The sequence below is a fragment of the Motacilla alba genome, chromosome 5, assembly GCF_015832195.1.
Source record: "Motacilla alba alba isolate MOTALB_02 chromosome 5, Motacilla_alba_V1.0_pri, whole genome shotgun sequence".
In the NCBI taxonomy this organism is placed as follows: Eukaryota; Metazoa; Chordata; class Aves; order Passeriformes; family Motacillidae; genus Motacilla; species Motacilla alba.
In genome coordinates, this window is record NC_052020.1 from 33,031,301 (window position 1) to 33,056,000 (window position 24,700).

Below are 24,700 nucleotides of genomic sequence, written 5' to 3' on the forward strand. Positions count from 1 at the left end.
GGTTCCCTGTGAAAACAAAATTTGTGATCCAGTGGCTGAGTGAAAATTCAGGAAATGGAACTCATATTACATAATGATTCCTTCCCTGGTAAGTGAAGATTTTTGAATTATGCTTTCTCTCTCAATCTCTCTTTCTCTCTCTCTCACTAGGCATAAAGAGAAATGAATGGCAAAAGTTGGATAAAATTTACATTTGTAACATGATATGCAACCACAATATATGAATTTACTCTTACAAGATTTTGGTTTTCTATTATATTTCTCTTTATAGGTAACATTGTGGAAGCTTCTTCAATCTTGTAGCCAGTTCCTTAATTGCTGATTGCTCAATTTTCAAGGGAATTTAATGGTCAGCAAGATTCCAGGGAATTTTCATTTTGGTTATCAGAGTTTTAGTTTTGCTTAATAAATATTAATGTTTATTATTAGTAATTATTATTAATTATTATTTTCATCTTTTGAAAACAGTGAGACAAAAATAATTTTTCTACTGAATTTTTCCGGGGGACAAAAAATACTGAAAATACTTAGAAACAAAATTTGGCAAAAATAGTTCCCATCAAATAAGTGTTTTTCTTCGTAATCCAGATAGTGTTTTTCTGCAAAGTAAATCTGTAGCTTTGTGGATTTTTTTAAACTGTAAGAAAGTAAAATGGGCTGACTTGAGAGCATTCTTTGAAAAATGGAGTAGCAAACTTCTGGGGTAAATGTATTTTAATGCAGCTTTGGTTTTCTAGCAAGATAAATAATTTTTACAAAAAGTTCCAAGACAGTCTCTGCATCATCCGGTTCTACACCTGAATCCAGTTACTTCAACTCCATGTAACACAGTGCAGCTACACCATCTGTTAGTAATTGAGAAACTACACTCCCTGTTATTAATTGAGATTTTTAAATCTAAATCATCTCACAGCTTTGCAAAATTCTATGTGGGAACCATCGCAATTTTATAAGACTCATCAAATATCTTTGTATTCCTCATAGCATCAGCAGTGTCCATGGGTCTTGTAACACAACACTTCTTCAGAAAGATGTATCTGTGAACTGTGGCAAAGCAAACTCTTTGCATAGACCACAGATTCAGAAAATCTTATGTACTCATATCTGAGAGCAATGGAGTGCTTCTTATTCCATGGCAGAACTGGTCTTCAGGAGCAGGATTCAATTCTCACAGAAAATGCTAATTTCCAGGGTGACTTCATCCTGCTGAAGCTTAGCTTCTCATCTGTAAAGCATCGCTTCCTTCTCTTCTTAGTCTGTGCAGATTAAGAAATGTTGGTCCTCCTGCTTTCACACACAGCATAAGCAAATGCACGTAAAAAAGGTTAACACAAAAGAAAGGATTTAATGGTTTCCTCTATTAAAGGGTAATTCATTAGTGAGAATGCAATTAAAATAGACTGTTAAATTGCTGCTTTTGTTGTAATCATGAGACATCTGTCTCTGATTCTGGAAAACTAAAAAGCAGCTGAGAAACAATCTGGATACTCTCACCTTACTTTGCAGCAGCTGGTAGATTCAGGGTCCTTTCGTTTCAAATTAAAATAATTTCTTCCTAATGTCTAATCTAAATCTACTCTCTTTCACTTTGAAGCCATTCCCCCTGTCCTGTCACTCCAGGCCCTTTTAAGAAGTCCCTCTCCGTTTTTCTTGTAGCCTACTTCCAGGTACTGGAAGGCCACAATTAGGTCACCCAAAGCCTTCCTTTTTCCAGGATGAACACTCCAAATTCTCTCAGCTTTTCCTCACAGGAGAGATGCAGAATGGATGTAAGAATCTCATTCTTTCTTTGGAACAGACATGTGGCAAATAATACTCCTGGAGAGTGAGAGACTTAGAAGAACAAACTCCTTTGACTGCCACTCATCTCCACTTACGCTGCCCGTGCCTAAACCTCTCAGCTTCGTAACAAGATGTTTTAGCTGCACGTCTGACTCCCCGTGCCCACCATGATTTTTACCCTTTCAGCGCACACTTAAGATGTTTTAGGTTAATTATAGAAGTGCAGCAGCACATGAGTGAGTGAGAGAGACTGGCAGGGAGATGATAAGAGCCTGCAATTATGCGAAGGGTTTAAATGCTGAGGAGACAAGGAATATATAAAGCATGAAACATGGGCTAGTACTAGGGTGGATGAGCATAACTAAGAAAAGGGAACACCCAGTAAATTCTCTGGAAAAGTTTACCACACAATGTAATTATTAAACTGGGAGACTCTTCTAGGAGAAAGATTTCTTGCTTAGAAGGTTCAAGACTTCAATAGTTTCACAGAGAATAACTTCAGATTTGTGGTGACTGCAGAACTGTCTTCTCTGGCTTCTCTTGGTATGTCTGCATACACAGGGAGATTCATAACTGCACAGACACTGAAAACAACACATGGCTCCTTCGTGACAGTGACTCCTTCATGACAGTGATTTTCATCATATATTGCATGTTTGGCATTCTTATCTCATCAGGACTTCTGCCCATCAACAAGACTCTGCTGCAATACTGCTTATATTTCTAAAGACCATATAGCTCCAAACAGCTGTTGTGAGACAAAAGAGACAAAAGAAAACCTGTCAGAATGGCATTTGCTTTTTATTCTTGAAAATGTTAAGTTTCTTTCAAAGACTACACTGGCCTGAGGCTTAAGAGAGGTAACATTTGGCTCTGTGCTAGGACAGATTTTATATGTCAACTTCCATTGGATTTAGAAATAGCAGATTTTAAGTGAGAAGTTGCTGTAGAATCTGATAGGTCAGGATATACTGCATATAAAATTGTTTGGTATATTATGAAACATTTTTTGATTTTATTGGGAAATTTACAGAAAAAAAAATCATAAATTGAAAGGCTAAACTAAAAAATACGCAGAGGACCTGATCCTACATATTTCTAATTTCTGAATGCATTGCTAAATACTGTAAATAACCTGGAGACTGTTGTAATAAGTGTTCTATGCTTTAAAGCTTTTAAAGAATCCTGGCTATATTTTTAAGCTTTTGTATTTTTTTTAGTCAAAAGCTGAATAGCAGTTGTGAGGATTTCTAGGCATCATAAGATCACAGTGTGATTTTTGCGTTCACATTTTTACCATGCAGAGGTAAAGCCTCATGTTCTGATTTTGGCTGTAGCCACAACCGTGTCTTGTTGGTTGAACAACACATTCAATATTGCCTATATGCATATGTCTCCTATATATATATATATATATATATATATATATATATATATATATATATATATACACATCTCTCTACATATATATACAGACATACATATATTTAATTTTGCTTTTTAATTTTGCTTTCCTATTAATAATCATGCACATTGAGGCTTCATGCTCCTGTGTGTTCAGGCTGTTCTAGGGACATGCAGATCACGTCCACTGCAGATCTGTCTGCTCTCCAACACCCTGTACTGCCTGTGTTTCCCTTGTCCCTGGGGTCACTCCCAACAGCTAAGTCATGAGAAATGTACACAGCATGTGGGGGCCCTGGTCAGTCAGAGCTCAAGTGTTATTCCTGTACATGACATTGCATAACATACCTCAGTAGGTTTTTGCTTCTCTGGTTTACTTGAGTCCACGATGACACTTTAGGGCAGAAAGCAGAATTATTTTGGCCTAAGGAATAACTTTAGCTGGGCAATTTTCAAGTGGCTGCAAGGAAGGAAATGATATTTTGGAATTACGTACATTGTGTGGCGCCCTTTTCATTTGACCTTGCAATATATGGGAGTGTGTTGGTGTGTGGACTCATGAGTTCTCAAGTGCACCAGGATCCTAACTGTGAGTCCTGCTGGATTAGAAATGTAAAACTTGAGGAGATAGTAGAGAAAGCAAAAATTTAGTTAGGTAGTAAACAAGAAAATACAAACAGTTGCATAGATTTTTCAGTGAGAGCTGGCTCTGTCTCAGTTTCAGGAGAGTCTGTCTCTCCCTAGCCAGAGGGAATGTAGGATGTGTCAGAGAGGGTCTGATTGGGGAGGAATTCAATGCAGCTATCAGCAGTGGACTTCTATGTAAATACTGCAACACCTCTGAACAGAGCAACAGCTGAGATAACACTGTAAACTAATCTCTAGTGCTGGCAAAGCTGGTCAATCCCTCACATTATATGGTTTCTGTAGGAAAGATGTGCTGGGGAAAAAAAATAAGCAGATTTAAACTATATATGGCAACTTACCATGGGGTAAAATATGCTGACTTTTTAAAATTGAAAGCAGCATATGGTGTTTTTTTTCTTTGAAAGGGTGCTCTGTGCCAGGATGTATATGCTTAGAAATCCTTGGATCTGTATGAATTATTGTATAAACAGGCATCGCTATCACCAAAGCATTTCCAAGTGTCTGTTACGTGGGCCTGATCAATTTAGATAAACATATACATGCTTGGGGTCCTTATCCCGCCAGTATTGATTTTGGTTGATTTTCCATCAAGACAAAGCAAACAAAGAGCCAAAGCTCAGAGCATTGAATCACAGTGTTTTGCTGCTTTGACCTTTTGAGGTCACTGCATTTCACAGCCCTACACAGCTTTTCTTAGGTAGCTAAGAAAAAGAAAAAAGCAATATATAAATAAATACATATACACACAGATAAATACATGCATATAAAATATTTATGGGCATATATATTTATAAATACTGATGTATTAAATACACATACGCAGCTCTATACAAAAATAGTGTCTCACCTGGAACAGGTTCTCTTTCCTCGCAGCACTTAAAGAAAAGCAGGAGCTTATCCAAGAAGTTTGCTGCTGCCATCTCTTTCAGAGCTGTGCTCACAATTTGGCACAAACCCAAGATAAACTGGGGTTGGGGTGGAGCTAACCACCTCATTAATTGTGCTAGAAAAAAAGGAAACTGACTCCACAATCTCTGATTTCAGAAGAAATTAAAGTCTTAGGGTCTCTGATGCCCCCTTTGGATATAGTTTAGAAACAAACAGTGATTTCCAGTTGTCACATGCTTTGTCAGAGCTAAACCACTGTGCAGATTGCTCTTCCCTGAATGCTTCTCAAAGCCCCCAGACTGTAGGTTGTGTAGCATTCACAAGCTCTTTCCTTACACATAATTTAAGATGTGATGTCTGCCAGTCTTTGTATGGCGTCTCATAAACTGGACCTACGTTTAAGCAGCTGAGCCACTTGAGTGTTACTCTCTTGACTTTGAATCTTACCATTCCCTCCTGTCCTGAACCTCAGCTCTCCCTGCTGCATCCTACCATTGTTTCACAGGCAGGCATGGGGCATTTTACAAGATGAGCTCCTGGAGGACACTGTACTCCACATTATAATGAGTTTCTCTGGGACATGAGTTGACAATCTCTGCTTTCACATACCAGGCCAAACCCACTCAAGGGATGCCTCTTCAGTCTTTCTATTTTTAACAAACAAAAAAAAAGTCCTGAAGACACATGGATTTTCTAGGTTCCACCGCTGGAACAAATTATCAATGTGGATGTTTCAACAACTGAGCAGGAAAACAACTGTCACATTACATTAATACCATAGCTGGGTTTTGTCCAAGCTATTTCCATATCTTGTCCTCTGCCCTAGACATATCACCATCTCTTATTGATCTGATGTGCATTAAATGAGCAAAGATGAGGAGTTTACATATATGCATATTAACATAAGTGAGCACATCCCATTTTGTGCTATAGGTGTCAGCCAAAAGCAGAGAAACAGGCGATTTTGCTCATCAAAGTTTAAAAGAAATTGAGTGTGCACTGCTCCTTCCTAAGGCAATACAGAAGAGCAGATGCCGCCCCCGTGCAAGAGAGGAGCCTCAGTTGTTGGCACCGAAGTAACCTCATCACTCGTTGATTAAACAGAAGCTCGACTGGCCTTTTCTTTTCGGTGGAAAAATGAAAAGCCGGGGGAGAAAACACCCGTCCGGCTTCCCTCGCACCCTCCGCCAAGCCCGAGCATCACGAGTTTGAGGCGCCGCACCCGGTCGGGCACCGGCGGGTGCTGACCCCGGGGCCGAGCCGGGCTGCGGGCGCGGCGGCCCCTTCCCGGCCCCAGCGCAGCCCCTGCCCGGCGGCGCTGACCCCCGGGGGCTGCGCTGGGCTCCCTATTTGGCCATGCGGCGGCCGGGGCCGCGCTGCCCCGCGCCTGCCTTACATGGGCCGGGCGGCCGCGCCGCGCCGGGGCTGGCCCGGCTCCATTCATGGCTGCGCGGCCGCTCAGTGGCGCGGAGCCGACCAAATAAGGAGAAGGTGGCTGCCCCGGCCCGCCGCGGCCCCGGACGACGCTGCCCCTCGGGGGGTATAAATTGGGGCGTCTCCGCCGAGCCAGCACCCAGGGTCTCCTCCGCTGCCCCCCCGCCGCCGGTGCTGGTCTGGTGAGTGGCGCGGCGGCACCCGCAGCCCCGAGGGGCGGGCCGGGAGGCTTTGGGTGGGACGGGACGGGACGGGACGGAATACATGGGAGGGATGGAATACACGGGAGGGGTGGACGGGAGGCACGCCGGACGGCGGACGCCGGTCGTGCAGCTCCCGGCTGAGCGCTGCTCCTGCCCGGGACGCCGCCCGCCCCCCGCGCAGCATCGGCCGCCGCGCTCCGACGGGGCGCGCCGCTTCGCCGCCCGCCAAACGCTCGGGGCAGGACACATCTCTGCGATTTAAAAAGCTTTCCCTCCCTTTTCGATCTGCGGCCAGAGGGATCCGCTAATGACGCCCTAATTGAGCGTCTTGCAAGCTGCGGCGGCTTTTAAAGCGCGGAGAAGAAAGCGGCTGACGGATCCCGTTTAGAGCCCTGCCCACGAGCCGTCGAGCATCCTCCCGGGACGACTCAAATTTCCCGCTCCCGCCGCAGCGATCCGGCCGTGCCCTCCGGGATGGCGGGCGGGAGGGCGCGGAGGGGCTGCCCGCGGGGCTCTGAACGTGCCACCGTGCTGTTTTCCAGATTCGTGCTTCCTTCCGAAGATGTGTGACGACGAGGAAACCACCGCACTGGTGTGCGACAATGGCTCGGGGCTGGTCAAGGCGGGCTTTGCCGGAGACGATGCCCCCAGGGCCGTTTTCCCGTCCATCGTCGGTCGCCCGAGGCACCAGGTAAATTCAGAGGCAGGACCGAGGCAGGACACTCCATAAAAAATGTTTTTTAAATGAAAACATTTGCAAATTATATTTTTCTTATCCTGGATAAATTACTGCTAAGTTTGCATAGTAATGTGAAGTATCTTCGATCACTAGAATGCTAATTTCCCTCTGAATCGTCCTGTTTACAAACTACTTTTCCTGCTCATGATATTGTGCAGTTTACTTTGAGTCAAATTTTTGGAAATCAGAAAGAAACAAATAAGAAAAAATATTAATATAAGAGGTGTATTATAAATGGGGGAAAATCCATTAATCTCATGGAAGGAAAAAAAAAGATTTTATGAGAACACCTCAGATTCTGTTGACTTAATATTTTAATAATGTTAAATTTATTTTCCTAAACAGCCTTTCAGGGGTGTGACTGCTGGTACTTTTCTTGAAAATAAGATAGTTGGAATTGCAGAATCTTAGAATATCCTGTCTTGGAAGGCACCAGCAAGGATCATCAAGGTCCAATTCCTGGCCCTGCATGGGACAGTCCTGGGAGTCACACCATGTGCCTCAGACAGTCGCCCAAATTCTTCTTGAACCCTGTCAGGGTTGTTGCTGTGACCACTTTCATGGGGAGCCTGTTCAGTGCCCAGTCACCCTCTGGGGGAAGAACCTTTTTCTAATATCCAGCCTAAACCTCTCCTGACTAAGCTTCAGGCCAGTTGTCTGTGATGAGCTGTTTGGGCTCTGTACTAAGCTTCAGGCCAGTTGTCTGTGATGTAGCTGTTTGGGCTCTGTGATGTCATCTTCCTCAAAGAGTGCTTTTCTGTGTTTTCTTCTCTTAGGGTGTTATGGTTGGTATGGGTCAAAAAGATTCCTATGTGGGTGATGAAGCTCAGAGCAAAAGAGGTATCCTTACTTTGAAATACCCGATTGAACACGGCATCATCACCAACTGGGATGATATGGAAAAGATCTGGCACCACACTTTCTACAATGAACTCCGTGTGGCCCCTGAGGAACACCCTACTTTGCTCACAGAAGCCCCCTTGAACCCTAAAGCTAATCGTGAAAAGATGACCCAGATAATGTTTGAGACCTTCAACGTACCTGCTATGTATGTGGCAATCCAGGCTGTCCTCTCCCTCTATGCTTCTGGTCGTACAACAGGTAAAACAAACAAATATACACCATTTAGATTCTGTTTTCTTTCAGGAACTCTCCTTCCTTTCCATTCCAAATAGGAAAACACACTATAACTCATTCAATTTACAGAAAAAATAGGTCTTTTTGGTTTATAGCAATAAAAAAAAAAAAGATAACAGTTGCATAAAAGCCAGTACGAAATATGTCCACACTGGTCTTTCCGCAGACAATTTGCATTGCTTTTGGAGAAGCACCATAGAACTGACTTTGCCACTGCTTGTTGCAGTGCTAATGAGGAGACGTTCTTGTAGGGATACTGCAGTCACAAAAGTGTTACACCAGTTTAAGGGTTTAAACTGGACCAAAAGATGCCCATTATCAGACCAAGACAGTCACTATTGCCAATATTCTTACTGCTCTGTATGGTAGCGGTAGAAGACAGGTTTTATGGATTATCCTAAAATATGTATGGAACAACTATTCTGTGTGAAAATTCACACCCCTCACGAATGTCCAGGCAAGCAAAGGCAGAAAGAATTGGAAAGATCTTTGTGACTGAAAAAGAATGATGCTACTTTATACGCCTGAAAAATCCTTTATTTTGTTGTGTTTCTTGTTGCTTCCTGTGTGTAAGGGCTCTAAGCATTCTCTAGGTGATTCCAGCTGCTCTCTGACATTTCTCTCCCAGGTATTGTTCTTGATTCCGGAGATGGTGTCACCCACAATGTACCTATTTATGAAGGGTATGCCTTGCCTCATGCTATCATGCGTCTGGATCTGGCTGGCAGGGATCTGACTGACTACCTCATGAAGATCCTCACGGAGCGTGGCTACTCCTTTGTGACAACAGGTTAGTGCTTCAGCTTTTCTCTGCTGTGAAAATCCTCACATCTCTCTTGGCCGATCATCTTCTCTAGTATTGTGCTTATCCAGAGCTTGATTTGATTCTCCTATGTCTACAGCGGAACGTGAGATTGTTCGTGACATCAAAGAGAAATTGTGCTATGTTGCACTGGACTTTGAAAATGAAATGGCCACTGCTGCCTCTTCCTCCTCTCTGGAAAAGAGCTATGAATTGCCTGATGGTCAAGTGATCACAATTGGTAACGAACGTTTCCGCTGCCCTGAAACCTTATTCCAGCCATCCTTTATTGGTAAGTGTTCCCAGGAAATTCTCCTTTCTGTAGGAGGTATCAGAAGATTTGGAAGGTGCCCTGCTCCTCTTTCTGATTACCTAAATTTGGCACGAAATCTGACATGAATGAATAATAATTTAGATCATTTGGTTCCTGTAAGATGGGCTTGATGTGAGCTCATCTGGTAATTAGCTGAGTTCTAGGCTCCTGCTGCAAGGTTTAGATCAAGTTTTAGGGTCATATTATTTTAATGATAAAACACACAGTTACAATACCATCATTAAGGAGTTGGACTCTGTGATCTTTATGGGTCCCTTTCAACTCAAGACATTTTATGATTCTGTGTCACTGATGGCAAAAACAGCCTTCAGAGCTGTATTTGTAAGCCTTACACTCGAAAGGGTATCTATTTCCATGAAGAAGTAAAGTGTCAGAGAGGGAAAGGAGATGGAGTGAAGGTGTGTGTATATTTATATACACTGTAATTAACATTGCCATGGTCAAGATGGTAAGCCTTGCTGGTTGTGCATGCAGCTGACGGATACAGCAAATGTTCATACTCTTAAGTCCCAAGTAGTACATGCAGTTGTTCATCAGCTGACTTCTTACTGTGGATCCTGTGTCAGCCCTTTCAGGAAGCACCTGTTAAAATTAACAAATTGGAATGCAACCCACAAACACTTGCTTCTTGTTTCTTTTTTCTTACCATCAAGTACTAATATCTTATTCTGTGTCACAGTTGTGTCTCGCCTTGATGATTCTGAGTAGTACAGAATACATTCTGAGTAGACTGAAGAAGTTACTATTGTCTTCTTTAGTTCTATTTCAACTATTTTTATTGTCTTCATTTTCTGTCTTTACTATATTCAGCTAATGCTTTCAGTGAGACTGACAGAAACCAATACTCGTGTTTTCTGTTCTTGATACCCTTCTTCCATTGCCATATACTAAATGAGTTTATCTCACATTTTTACTTATCTTACTGTATATTTTGAATCTCTTGCCTTTGCACATGCATTATGATTCTTACCTTTTCTAACAAATAATGTTCACTTCCTAAATTAGTTTTGTAATTGTATTTTTTTAATATTTTTCTGTAACACTTTATAATCAGGAAACATTTTTTACAAGAAAAAGGCCAAAGAAGTTCATGTTAATGATGATCAGGAATGCCAACAATTCATGTAATGGAGGCCTCTTGTATAATTCACTGGCCTACTGTCTTTTTTTTCTCAAGGTATGGAATCTGCTGGTATCCATGAAACTACCTATAACAGCATCATGAAGTGTGATATTGATATCCGTAAGGACCTCTATGCTAACAACGTCCTCTCAGGTGGTACAACAATGTACCCTGGCATTGCTGATCGCATGCAAAAAGAAATCACTGCTCTTGCTCCTAGCACTATGAAGATCAAGGTAAGGAATTTGACTCTGTGTTATAAAATGTGGATAAAGATGGAGACAATGTCCGCTTCATTAAACTGGGATATGGGAACAACTCAGAAATGAGATCAACAGCTGATGGGCAGATAAGCAGAAATTCCATTTAATCAGAGTAATTATGTTGGTCAGAAGCAAGTGTTAGAAAAGAAGGGAATATTATTACAGTTTTTTTAACATTACATATATTGTAAGAGCTGTTGAAGATCAATACCTTTACAGAAATGTTCTTGCTTGAGGAAATATTTAGTGGTGTGTAGCATTGACAATATGGATTCATAGTTCAAAAATGAGGATTTTGTTGTTTTTCTTTATCCTAGATCATTGCTCCTCCTGAACGCAAGTACTCTGTCTGGATTGGTGGCTCCATTCTAGCATCTCTGTCCACCTTCCAGCAAATGTGGATCAGCAAACAGGAGTATGATGAAGCTGGTCCATCCATTGTACACCGCAAGTGCTTCTAGGCACTCTCCCCCTCAATTTACTTCCCACTCAGGATGACGACAATATGCTTCTTGGAGTCTTCTGGCAAACCTTCCCGAACTCTTCAGTCATTGTACAGTTTGTTTACACACCCGTGCAATTTATTTGTGCTTCTAATATTTATTGCTTTATAAATAAACGAGATCTGGGACTTGCAACCTACAAAATACTGTCCTTTGTTTTATTTCAAGTATTTTTTGGTCAGAAAATTGAGACTAAACCTCTGGGATTTGGAAACTCCCATCAGACCTATGAATACTTTTACTGCATCCATGTCCTAACTGATGTAGGCATGTTAGGTCATGGTTTTCTATTAGTAAGAATTTACACTTTATAGTTTTAATTTTAAAACTTGGGACAAAAGAAGCAATATATTTCAAGGCTTATAAAGAAAAAGCCTTAGGGTAGACCCAGTAAGTGGAACAAGTAAAAGGAAACCTCTCATACTCACTCACTCAGTTTGGAAAGATTCTTCTATCCCATTTATTGTAACCCAGACATTTTAATATTCATTTATTAAAAGCCAAAGCTTCTGTAAAAGAATTATGTTAATACATTTAGAATATGATTTATAAATAATTAGCTCAATCCTAAAGAGTCGTGCAATTGTTTTCCATGGGCTATAAATATTTATGACAAAACATTAATTGAAACTGACAGCTTACTCATCTTCCCCTATCTCTTTAAAGCCAGAGATAAAGTGAAGTCTTTATTGTACTAATGCACAAGAATCAAACTTTTGTTGGATAAATCCAGAATGGTTACAATTGCAATTATTTTCACATCATCATTTGTATGTCTTAGGCAATTTCTAATCCTTAATCTTTGCTATCCTTTCTTTGCTATTTGACCCAGATACTACAATCATAAACTGCACACTTTCCAGGGGCGTTTGTGTTCCTCACCAAGACTTCTTATAACTGGGCTCTTTGAGTTTTTTTCAAAAAGTAGTATCTAAAAAAGGAAGTACAGAATGATCTGGGACATTTTCATAAAAGAAACGGAACTCGTCAGTGTCTTAGTTTGAACTATGGAGAGTTTGGAATATACCCAAGTTTGATTTAGGAAATCAGTTAAAGCATGTATCAAATTGTGTATGTAGTTAGCTGAGTTTCATTGGACTTGTTTGAAAATATAAGACTTTATGCTAACTTTATAATCCAATGTTTATTTAAAAAATAATTTGCACATTTATTGGGAAACTTTCTTTTCCTCTTTGCAATTATTTTCTTGAAAGGCATTAAAAATAGTCATTAGTTGTGATCTGTAATTATATAGAACCAATTTTTCAAAAAGATGAAGATATATTTAATGTTTGTCTCCAGTTTACTTATCATGAGGAGGCATTTTACTGGGGGGGGGCACTGTAATTTCCTACCATCCCCTTACAATCAAAATATTAAAATATTTCTAGATATTTTTGGGGTGGGGCAGAGAAATTGGATGGAATTGTCAAATATAAAGAACTTTAAACATAAACATGACATGTAAAACATTTTACAATATGGACATTCATTTAAGTATTTTAGGCAAACAAAAATGAAATTTTAATGGTATGAACATTTAAACATAAATGTGAAATACTCATTTTAATAGAGCATACAGTATTACTGAGATGTTGCTGCAAATAGGCCTTTTCATAATAAAATACAACTTTATTAACCTGTAAATCTGTTAAGGCAAAGTCAACAGCCTACACTGCTCTCAAGAAGGTTCCCACCAAATTATTAAAGGTAATTATTCTGAAATTCACACCATGGAGAAATTTTTTATGTCTTGAAAACAAGGGAAGCCTTCCAGATGCCTGACCAACACAGATGTTTGCAAATGACTTTTGCGTATCGTTGTTTAGAACCATTGCACTTTTTTCACTTGCTTGCTAATTTGAAAGATTTGGCTGGGCAGAAGGGTTATCTCAGGTATTAGTGTGAATTAATAGGGTGATACTGGACATAAATTGCAACTAATTGGAGCTTAAAATGTTAAGCAAGTATGCAAAGGGCGTGCTAAGTCAGCCCTAGTGGATGCCTGCCTTGACTGGCTCTGACTGACAGGTCAGGAGTGGCAGGCAACAGTTGGCACCACACTCACAGCTCTGATCAGGGATTCCCTGCTGGGCATGTGGGCATGAGCAGGGAATTGAAGGAAGCCACTGACTACAGGACTGATGGAAAAATTCCTTCCACGGGCATTTCGGGGTTTGTAATTCGCAGTTTGTGGAAATGGATAGGAGCAGCAAGGATTGTACAAAGTAGTCATGAACTTGCATATAGCTAGGACAGGACTGAAAACACGATCAATGCCTTACCCTTTTCCTCTTACAGAGTTTTTCCAGATGCATTAAGTTTTAGTGCAATTATCCTATATTTGGCCATTGAAAATTATGTATTCCCACTCAATGCCGTGAAAATTAGTAATTCATTCATGTGGGAATTATAATAACTATTTCTGGAAGCAAAGCTAGATCTAAATTGATTGAGAGAAATTTGAATGTTAAGTCATAATCTAGGATTCAAAATACTGATACGACAGGCTACTGTTAAACTTTGCCTTCTGTTTACATTTTACAAGAATTAATGTATTATACATTTTGCATGCAAAATGAAGATGGTGAAATGGCATGCAGAAACTAACTGCAGAGCACCTATATGATAGGTAAAACTACTTTGGATATTTCCTTGAAAAAGGTGTATTAAAAAATATCTGTACCCAAGATTGCTGTGGTAAACAATCTTCACCTCTAAAACACCTCACCTAATGAAGACATTGACATTAATTTGAAGACTAAAGGAACCCAGCCAACCTTCACTGCTTCTGATGAGATGCCCTTTCAGTGGAAGAACAAGAATAAATGTTTAGCCAAATTATAGATTCAACACACATATTTTGAAAAGCAGCGTGAATACGTGGCAAAAGGTCTGTCTGCCACACTGAAGGGTGTCTGGTTATTTGACTTTGCAGCTCCTTGCTGCTCTGTATGTAAAGTGGAGAGGAAGGAATTCTGTGGAAGTCAGTATGATGTGATTTTTAAGCTACATAAAGAAGCTTTATTCAGTAGGAAGGGCTAAATAGTATTAAGAAGTACTGACATACATCAGTAAGAGCTGAGACAAAATCTTATTGCCTGTTCTGGCAGCCAGAAAAACACCGCCCAGTACTTATGCTCTTGACTGAAAGGCACTGAGGTATTACCACTGCTGGCTGACCCTCAGATCTTACAGAAAACTTTCCTTGTAGACTGATAAGCATGTTGGCATTTGAGGAGAATTGAGAATTACCATCAAAACACAATGCTTTTAATATCTGTACTAAGTATCTGCTAAGGAATCATTGTGATTCATCCATCTTTAAAAAGATGGATGATTTTTTTTTTTTTTAAACAGGAAATAAAGAGATATTTCAGATGTTTGTGCTTAAAGTTTCCTTAAAAATGGTAGCAAAGTCATAAATTTGATAGAGTTGTCTACTTTGTACTAATCTTTTCTTAAAAGGCTGTTTTAGCTAAAGCTTTAAGAAAGTCAGCCTGAGGGATAGCACTAATAGGAAAAATTTTGGCTTGAATAATTGAGTTCTGTAGAGTGATAATTTTTTTATGTAGAATGAGAGGGTTTTATACTTAGTCACATCAAGTGACTCTAAATATATGTGACAGTCAGATTAACCTACAATACTAACACTAAAATAGAAGACAATAGATAAGTTTCTCCTGTTTGGATAACTATATATGAGGCCTGGGCAGAGAATGATGCTTGCTTCCAGCAACAGCTGAATCCTGTCCTATCCTGAAGCAACCTGTGACAGAAGTCTCTGTCATTATCAAGACACAAGAAAGAGAATAAAATACTATGCAATTGAGTGATTATTAAATCTCACTCGTTACCCTTCAGAAAGAAGCAATTCAGGCAGTTAATGTACTACCAATTACCTTTGCTTTTTATCCTGAGGATGGCTACAATTGCTGAAACATAAAAAATAAGCAATCAGAAATGTTAATTATTGGAAGAATATTCTAATGCTGTTATATATTTAAAGGATGGATTTAATTTATGATTAAGCTGTCTGTTGTGAATAATATTGGATTAAATTAATATAGTAGGCATTAGCACAAATTAATATATCTGGTGGCAATTTTATGTTGCCATTATCATAAAGGTAGAATTCACAAATACAGGAAAGAACTCGCAAATGTTGTCTACCAAATACAGGGTAGTATGCTCTTGTAGAGGAGATGAATTGTATTTTAGAAACATTTTTTTAACCAGTAGATATTTATTCATAAAGAGGAAAAAGTGGATGAGGCATAGCTTAAAGCTTTACTGACATAGATTTGTGTAACATGTAAATGATATAATAAGTCTGGGAAGGTACCAAACAAGATGAAGGTTGCAAGGCAGTAAGAAAGAGCTTAAAGATTAGTTCTGAATCTCTAAGCCCCTCAGGTTTAGATCACCAGAAAGAGTGATTAACATTGTCATTGACATTATCATTGTCAATGATAATGAGGGCTACATGAGCTTTCTTTCCAAAGGATCCTGAATACCTTGGGAGTTACAATGTGGCTTCTGGACATGCTTTTGCAAAAAAAAAAAAAAAAAAAAAAAAAAAAAAAAAAAAAAAAAAAAAAGGTGGCACTCAAAGGGAAATCAAGGAGCTCCTGAATGTTAGAGGGGTCCTCCAACTCCAGCTCTTCTAGAGAGAGTGGAAATGCAGCAGCACAGCGACTCCTGCCACACAGGTATCCCCCTCCGCAGCACTCTGCAGCTGCTTGAGACAGCAAACAGGTGAAACAGGGAGCTGATTGCCTTCTGGGAAGGAAAGGGCCTGGGAGGCACATATTGCTGGGGCAGTAGTTGCGGGGACATCTTCCACAGCATCCAGAAGCACAGTGATTTTACAGTATCTGCTATCAAGGAAAAATCAACATTTAGGGAATATAAGCCATATCCTCATGTAATAGATGCGTTCTGACACTAAATTTCACATTAAATCTTATTTATGTTTAATTTTGATTATATAAATTATTTCCAAGACACAGACTTCTGTCTTCAAAAACAGTCACTATTTTATATTAAAAAAATCAAACCCCAAACCTAAAGAGAATAAGAACCATTGACCTTAAACAAGAAAATTGTCTACTTTAGGTCTGTGTGTGTATGTGTGGTTACAATGCTCTGATTCTCTGATACGTCAGCAAGAAGAGTTCTTGCAGAACTAGAAATCTCAGCAGATTTTAAAGACAAACCACTGAAGAAATCATAAGAAAAAACCACTTTACGTCTTATATGTATATATTAGAAGTATATATATATACATATATATACAGACACATAGACACACACATGCACACAGAAGCATATTTTTCCATATTTGTGCAAATATATGCATAGAAATATTTTCCCTAAGCCTTCTCTTTAACTGTGCTATGGAAGAGCATCTCTGACTTGGTAACAAGTTTCAGAGATCACGTCTATACCACACAGCAAATGGAAAGGAAAATATTTCTGGTCAGAAGCATCCCAGAGGTATTTTAGTAAGACAAAACTGTGAATATTTTGTAGCCTTGTTCCTAAGACAGAAGTAAATTCTTGATTTTTTTTTGTGCTCAGAGGAAAACCTCAGAACTTTGGAATTCTGAGATCAGAGCTTGAGTGTTTTTAGTGACAATGTGAAATACTCTTTCCTTACAATCTACAACTAAAAAGTGCCACGGAGATACTATACTGCTGAAAGTGCAAAAAACGGACAGAGAAAACTTTTGTGATGTCTGGTGTCACATTCTGCATTTTAATGGCTGCAGCAATGGTTTTGCAGATTTTTCCTTCTGATGGAACATATTGTCACCTGTTGTCATCAAACTTTTTCTGCCATTTCAACTAAGATCGTGAATTCTGTCCATCGTACTGGCACCTAACAGAAATAGGAAACTACGTTCTGACTTTATTTTTGTAAATAAAAAGCAAGTGAAATCATCGGGAAGAGTAAGTATCCTGCAGGCTCTTCTTTTTGCAGGAGATACTCAAAGAGTCCCATTGCTTATACAAAGCAAATATCTTGCCATTGAAAGTGCTGTAAGGCTATTTTTTGTATAAGAAATTATACAGAGATAGTGATTGTGCAATCTCCTAATAGGGTCATGTGGTGACAGAGGGACAGTGGGTGCTATTAAAAGCTTGACATTTATCACTCACAGTGTTTAAATTTATCATGGAATTTGTGGCATTTGCCAATCTAAGTATAGAGAATGCCACAAATACCACAGAACAGATAAATACTGCTATGCAAAACCCAACAAACTGCTGGTGCTTCTTTGCTAAATCTACAGCACTCCCCATTCTGGAAATGCAGTGCAGGTGCTACTGGCTGGAATTTCTCTGTATGAAAAAAGAAAAAAAAATGCTTGTTATGATTTTCTTTTCCTTTGACTATTTAGACTAAAAGGTTTTAGGTATAGAAAATTTTTCTGTATGTCTGTCTATAGCCTCCAGAGAAATTGAGTCCCTATCTAAGTTTTAGTTTCCTAAAGCTAACATAAAACAGATCATGGAGTAACCCTTTGTTTTATAGTTTAGTGGTGATATTTGGGCAAAGGCTGTATTTGATGATCTTGGGAGTCATTTCCATCGCTTCTGATTCTATGATGCTATGGCATATCATTTACACAGACAAAAATACATGACAGCACATGAATTTTATGAAATGTTCCTTTGGAATATATTACTTGTGATGAACAATTCTGGAATTCCTGATGGAAAAAATGACTTTTCTGCAGGTAGTTGTTTTCTAGGACTCTGAACTTTAGAGCTCTAAATCCTTAAGGACAGAATTGATATAATCAATCACACTGTACACTTGCTCTAAGAAGCACACAAAAGGCATCATTATTTTCTTTGCAATAACTGCAGAAAAGACATTAAGATAATATAGTGCTTAAAGGAGCTATATTTTCTTCATCTAACAAAGCAGCTTTAATGGTTGGTGGTAGAGGAGATAAAGGCTTTGCTGTTGTCTTATGAGTTTAGGTTTATGGAGTCTAGGCACCCAAATCCAACTTGTGCCTTGGAAGATATTGTTTCTTGACTTCTCTTTCCCAAGCTCTTAGGGTGAACATGAAATTGACAGTTGTTCTCAAGTCACACCAGCAGGTGCAGTTCTGTCCCTGCTTGGCTGGAGGAGGTGTTGTGGTGTGAAAGCAACAATTCTCATGGGTGCAAATTGTGTAAAGGGTTTTTTGCTACAGATTAAGAAATTGAGGCAAAATTTTGAAAGAATGTGTCCATACTTGAGACCAAGTTCTTCATCTTTGACAATGATGTGTGCTTCATTCCTTAATGGGATTCCAGCCTCACAGAACAACCCTAAGCCTAGAGTTCGCTGCCATGCAGCTATTGAGACTGGCTATTGGATTATCTCTTAAATTTTTGAATGCATCTGGTTACAGCAGATGGCACTGAAGAGTATATAATGAAATTCCTGGGCTATCAGCAAGACCTGTGTGTCACAAGTCATTCCTGCTGTTAGTTCATGACATGAACTCTTCACGTTCATTTGCTATTCTCTTCTAAATTCCCTGGTCTTTCTAAAACCACAATTTGCCTGGTGAAAGCAATGGAGGGATTTGGCTAGGGAAAGAGGGTACTGTATCCAACTTCAGCCATTTCTATAATGATTAAAAATTTACACAAATTTACTTTTTGAAAAATGTCTTGAAGAGTCTAATGTATTTTGCTTCAGTGAGTATTTCTTTGGAGGACTAGAACTTCAGATATAACTTAAATGTGGAACAAAAAGGCTGCACTATATGCTTAGGTCCATTAAAAAAAAAAAAAAAGAAAAAAGGCCCAAAATCTCAGGTCATATAAATCTCTGACCTTGCAAACACTGCTCTTGTTTTGAAGCTGACGATACTAGTAAGGCTGTCTAAAGTAGGTGAGGGCATGGCTATTTTCCAAAACAGTTTTTTCCTTCCTATGATGTAAATCTCCAGTGCATGCTTCCAATCAACCACTGAATATGGCAGCTAAAAACAAACAAGTGGATTTTTGTCTCTGTGAAAGGGCATTTTGTGTGGGTATTTCAAACTGTGTGATTCAACCTAGATGCTAGTGCTACCTGATGCATGCCTCTGAATATACTTTTTGACTTCCGAGAAAATTATTTTCATAATAAATATCATACATAAGAAACACTTTTGTGCTCTCTTATATAAGAAGGCAATAATACCCAGTCACAGAAGATCATTTGGAATTTGGGTTATGTACTTCTTTAACTTTGCCTTTTCTGTTTGTATTGTAATTTGGTTTTCTTATCTACACATTCACTTAATGAAAAATAAAAATATTTTAACAAGTTAATTACAGCCATTTTGGCAGCAAGCTTGATTTGTTTCAGGGGCAGCTATGATAGGTCTCTGCAGGACAAACATCATACCTTACCTGAAGTAAGTATGTTGGCATCTTCTAGTTCTGGAAAGACTGTTTTTTCCCCGCTGCTGGGAAAAGAACAATTAAATATATTTAATTTAATTCTTTTGATATATACACTTGATATATTTCTCTGACCAACCCTCCCAGTGAAAAGAAAGCATAGCATCTTATTTATGAGGTCAAAATCAACGTCTTTACATTATACTTCCTCCCGCCCCCACCCCAATCTTAAATACTGAAGAAAATGCCATTATTGAGAAGTGCTGAAGCATGACCTTTCAAAAGGGGAAACTCAGACTCTGCTTCCTCTTTGAGAATGTTTCTACAGTCATGGTACAGGTAGGAGTCTTGCTACCCAATTTAGTTTATCTTGTTGGCCTCATTGTCTTTCAGAGTGAAGGATGTGGTGTTAAGTCGTATTTTCCATTCAGCAGAAGCTGTGCTTACACTGTGTGTATGACTCATCCACCTGTCTAGTTGGTGCTCTTTGGATTAATTGATCTATCTTTGAGCTCATGTTTTCTCTCATGTTTTGTTTGTTTTTGTGGCAGTCATATTTGGATTTCACACATCTTTTTTTGCTGTGCATTGTGCCTTCAAGCCCAAGGTACAGTTTGCACTGACATTTCAGGTAGCATGGCTTGGGACTTTGATAACTAGTTGGTGTAATTAAACTAAATATGCTTCACAAATATTTATTAAAGCCCTGTGGGACTGGTTGGCATTTTTTTCTCTTCCCCATTGCATTAGCATTCCTGTGAGCCTTTTCCCTTTGTAATACAGTTCTGTTCCAAGGCTGATCCCTCATGGCAAGCATATAGTTAAAATGATGAAATGTATCAAAAAACACTAGTGCAACAAAGCAGACCACTAATATATGCTTGCTTTTTTTGACATATTACTGATTGAAATGCATTTTAAAGAGATGGAGCCTTTACGTGCTTATCAGAAAATACTTGAATCACCTTGCCTGATTTTTGTCCACTAAAACTGTAGGATGGATAGACTTATACAGTGAAACCAGGGCTGGAAATCAACTGATTTCTATTTTTTAAGATCAGGAGAGGGTCTGTTTTGAGAAAACACTGGGGAACTATGTCTCACCATGGCATCTTGAAACTCCCATCTGAAAGTTGTGTGTAATTTTCATCTATTTTAAGTGCTGAAAAATCTTAATTAAATCAAAAGCTTTGGAGCCCTAGTCCTTCTGGATTTTTGATTCACTGTGAACCCTCTTTTCTTTTTAGGCAAAGGGAAGTCTCCGAGATGCAACAAGTCCTTCACAGATTCATTCTTAGAAGTTTTCACTAGGAAGAATGTGTTTCATCCTGCCTCTGAGCAGTAAATCAGGATGGGGAAAGGGAGAGTTGCTGTCCCATGTTAGGAGGTGGGATATGACCTCCTTATGGGCTTGAATACAGTCTGAGTGACTCTGTCATCAGGAATTTGTGTGTGAAATGAAGATATTATGTAGAGGGTTATTGAAGAAAATATATTTCTTTTATTCTGTTTTTGGCAGGTATAGACATACAAACACATATAAGTGTAAGAGATGCCTGAAAACCTGAAAAAAAACCAAGAAAACATAGGTAAAACCTGATGCATTATTGGCAATATATCTTAGCAACTGGTGAAAATCAATAGTTGGTAAAAATGTTTACGATATAAAATATTTATCCATTTGCATGGGAATATAAATACATGACATTCACACCCTGTTGCCTTCTTTGAAGTTCAACTGACAAATGTTTTAAAGACTCTGTGGTTCAGGCTCTGGTTTAGGTGTTTAGCCTCACAAGAAGTGTGTAATCTAGGGTGTGTAATGTAGCCCTTCAGTTTCCTTTGATCCTCAGGAAGGTGTGGAGCTGGGCAAGCACAAGTGGGAAACGTATCCAGGGGTGACTCAAAGAGATGCTTGGTGCTGCTGGTAGGGTGAGCCAGCCTGCCCAACCCAGGCCCCAGCTCCTGGGAATGTGGTAAAGGTGTGGACAGCGTAATGGAAGATACATCTCTCCATGTTCTTTCATACTTGTAGAACAGACACAGCTTTAGATTAGTGATGTCATGAAGCAAGGTACCATGACAAATTTTCCTTTTCTTTTTTTTTCCTATAAATCAGTGATAGCTTGGTTGATCAGAGGAAAACAATCCTCAGGTTCTTGCAGGAAATGTGTGAAAAGGGTTGCAAACTCTGCAGAGCAGAATTTCTAAATCTCAAATGCCAAGTAAATACTTGATTCAAACAAGGACAGATTTGCATAAGGTGTACATAAATCAGACCAGCCCTTGAGCAGCTCTAACCTATGCAAGAAATTATGTGGGTTTCAGTATCATCTAGAAAAATAAACTGTAACTTCCAATCTACATAATGCTGATTTATCCTTTTCTTAAAAACACATAAATAAATCACACACATTTGCAGCTGTCCTACAGTGTTTCATAAATGATTGAATTTATCTTTTTCTCTTGTTGTGTCACAGATTCCTGCATTATAGTTGAAAGTACACCATTTCTAATTGATTCTGAAAAATATAGTTATGACTTGAATATTTCAGAACATGAAATATTTTGCAGAATCTATAGGTAAGCATTCAATTTCCTGTGGGATAAGAGAAATTGATATTCTGAATTTGATTTTGCTCCATTTTGAAATGGAAACATTACAAAAATTTACTTCAATACTCATCCTGGAAATTTTTTTCTTTAGGAAAGATTAACAAATGGTGTTATGAAAACAAAGCATGTTGCACAGTACGGAGCAGATGCTGTTTGCTACTAACAGTTGTGGAACTCACTAAAATGCCAGTTTTAATCACCACCTGCGAAATTTCAGATGTGCATGATTGAGATGGGTCTGAGAAAGCATTCTGGCTCTATAAATTGGTAATTTCCAGTAAAAGTGCATAGGTCTAAATTCTACATTAAAGATTCTAGACTAAAAAACTGATACTACTGAATATTTATAAACTTACATTAATTAGAAAATAATTTAAAAAATATTTAATGAACTCCACAAAGTATGTAAGATTTTTTTTTTTTCTCAAATCCATGACTATATATTCTTGGTCCATATGTACTAATGTCACTGAAAGCCAAAATTCAATAGCTTTCACCTAGGATCTTGGAACAAAGTCTAAAACCTTGTGGAATTTAAATATATTTTCCCCACAGAACCAATTTAACTCACTTCAGTAATCTCATAGAAGAGGATTCCTGGAGAATTCCTATGGATGGATTTGCCTTTGCCTAATCCAGACACTTTGCCCCAACACATTCCTCATATGCACTATGGGGGACTTTCTCCCCTTCTGTGGTAAGCAGGATCTGACTGAGCAGGGCCAGATTGAGAGGTAGAACCTGTAGTGTTGACTAATCAGGTGTTAACTAATTAGGTATTAACTAATTTCCACTAAAATGTAAATCTCAATGTTTGAAAGTTTCACCACCCACTACTTTCAGTGTGGTTTTTCACACTCCATTGTACCGCTCAATTTTCCCAGAGGCTGGAGCATGATAGAGAGTATACACCCCCTGTCAATACCGTTTTCTCTGGCCCAGCTGTCTATGAGGTTATTTTGAAAATGAGTCCCATTGTCCAGCTCAATTCTTTCTGGAGTTCCATGTCTACACAGGACTTGCTTTTCGAGGCCCAGGATGGTGTTCTGGGCAGTGGCATGAGGCGCAGGGTAGGTCTCCAACCAACCTGTGGTTGCTTCTATCATGGTCAGCACATAGTACTTGCTTTGGCCGGTTTGGGGAAGGGTGATGTAATCAATCTGCCAGGCCTCCCCATACTTATGTTTTTACCATGGTCCCCCACACCACAGGGCTTTACCCACTTGGCCTGATTGATTCCAGTGCATGTTTCACAGTTATGGATAATCTGGGAGATACCGTCCATGGTCAAATTCACCCCTCAGTCATGAGACCCATCTGGATTATGCGTCTCTTCCCTGATGACCTGAGGTGTCATGGGCCCACCAAGCCAGAAATATTCACCCTTATGTTGTCAGTCCAGATCCACCTGGGACACTTTAATCTTGGCAGCCCAATCCATTGTGGTGTTTTTCCATAGCCCAGCTCTTGGGCACACATTCATCTCTTGATGTACTTTTACAGCCAGCTTCTCTACCCAGGCGCCGACATCTTGCCACAATTCAGTAGCCCAGAAGGTTTCCCTCTGTGCTGCCAATTGGTCTTTTTCCATCCATCCAGCCACCCCCCCAGAACATTTGCTACTATTTATGGCACAGTGTAGAGGTGGAGCACTGGCCATTTATCTTATTCAGTGATGTGCAAATCCCGCTGGATGGCTTTCAGCTCTGCACCCTGACTTGATCCACCTTGCACCTCAACAGTTTCTGTCTCACCACCTAGGACTCCCCAGCCAGGACACACATGCATAAATACATACATTCGAGCACCCATGAATATGTATTTATACCTTATGTATCTGGAATAGAATTAATATCAAATATATTTCACAATTTTTTTGTTACAACTGTAGAATCTTTGAATGACAGAAGAATTAAAAACCCTCTGCATTTCTTACTGAGATCCTGCTTTTTCACTCCCGTTCACTGACATAGTTTACTTTCAAGTCAATCACTTGAATGCCCCAGTTATTTCAAGGGATTGTTTCAGCCTGGCTTCTGAAGGGAAGCTTTAATGTAATGTGAATTCCCTTCTGTGACTGGTGAGATGGGGAGGGAGAGGACAAGAGTGGGGGCACCAGGAATGCTGAAGACATATGGTGGTGTAGCAATCAAAACAAAGGAAAACAACTCCTCAGTAAATCACGTCATCGGACTGAAAGCAGCTGGGAGTACAGAGATTCAGCATTTGGCTGAAGACAAATGTAGACAGGGCAGAGATAAGCAGTAGGTCTGAAAAAAGTGCTTGATGTAATGCATTCATGCTGAAATACTGAAGCATGATTTCTCAGACTTTATTTTCTTTTCTTTTCTTTTTTTTTTTTTTTTTTTTTTTTTTGGTATGTAATAGGAAATGCATCAAAATGAAATGCTGCCAGGAATTCCA

At 39.3% G+C, this 24,700-nt stretch overlaps 1 protein-coding gene and 1 long non-coding RNA gene across 3 annotated transcripts; one reads left to right on the forward strand and one right to left on the reverse strand.

Moving 5' to 3' along the window:
• Positions 1-699: 699 nt before the first annotated feature.
• LOC119701712 lies at positions 700-4,926 on the reverse strand. 2 transcript variants are annotated; one of them, XR_005257153.1, is made up of 3 exons: positions 4,682-4,883; positions 2,190-2,530; positions 700-1,287 (listed from the first exon to the last, which is right to left on the reverse strand). It is a non-coding gene; the product is annotated as an uncharacterized LOC119701712 (long non-coding RNA). The 2 variants fall into 2 exon arrangements; XR_005257152.1 differs by having other exon boundaries at positions 700-2,530; positions 4,682-4,926.
• A 1,256-nt stretch (positions 4,927-6,182) lies between these two features.
• Positions 6,183-11,404, forward strand: ACTC1 (actin alpha cardiac muscle 1). Its single transcript, XM_038138784.1, has 7 exons — positions 6,183-6,338; positions 6,902-7,050; positions 7,875-8,199; positions 8,864-9,025; positions 9,138-9,329; positions 10,549-10,730; positions 11,075-11,404. The coding sequence occupies exons 2-7, from the start codon at positions 6,922-6,924 to the stop codon at positions 11,216-11,218; spliced, it is 1,134 nt and encodes a 377-aa protein (XP_037994712.1). The 5' UTR covers positions 6,183-6,338; positions 6,902-6,921; the 3' UTR covers positions 11,219-11,404.
• The last annotated feature ends 13,296 nt before the right edge of the window (positions 11,405-24,700 follow it).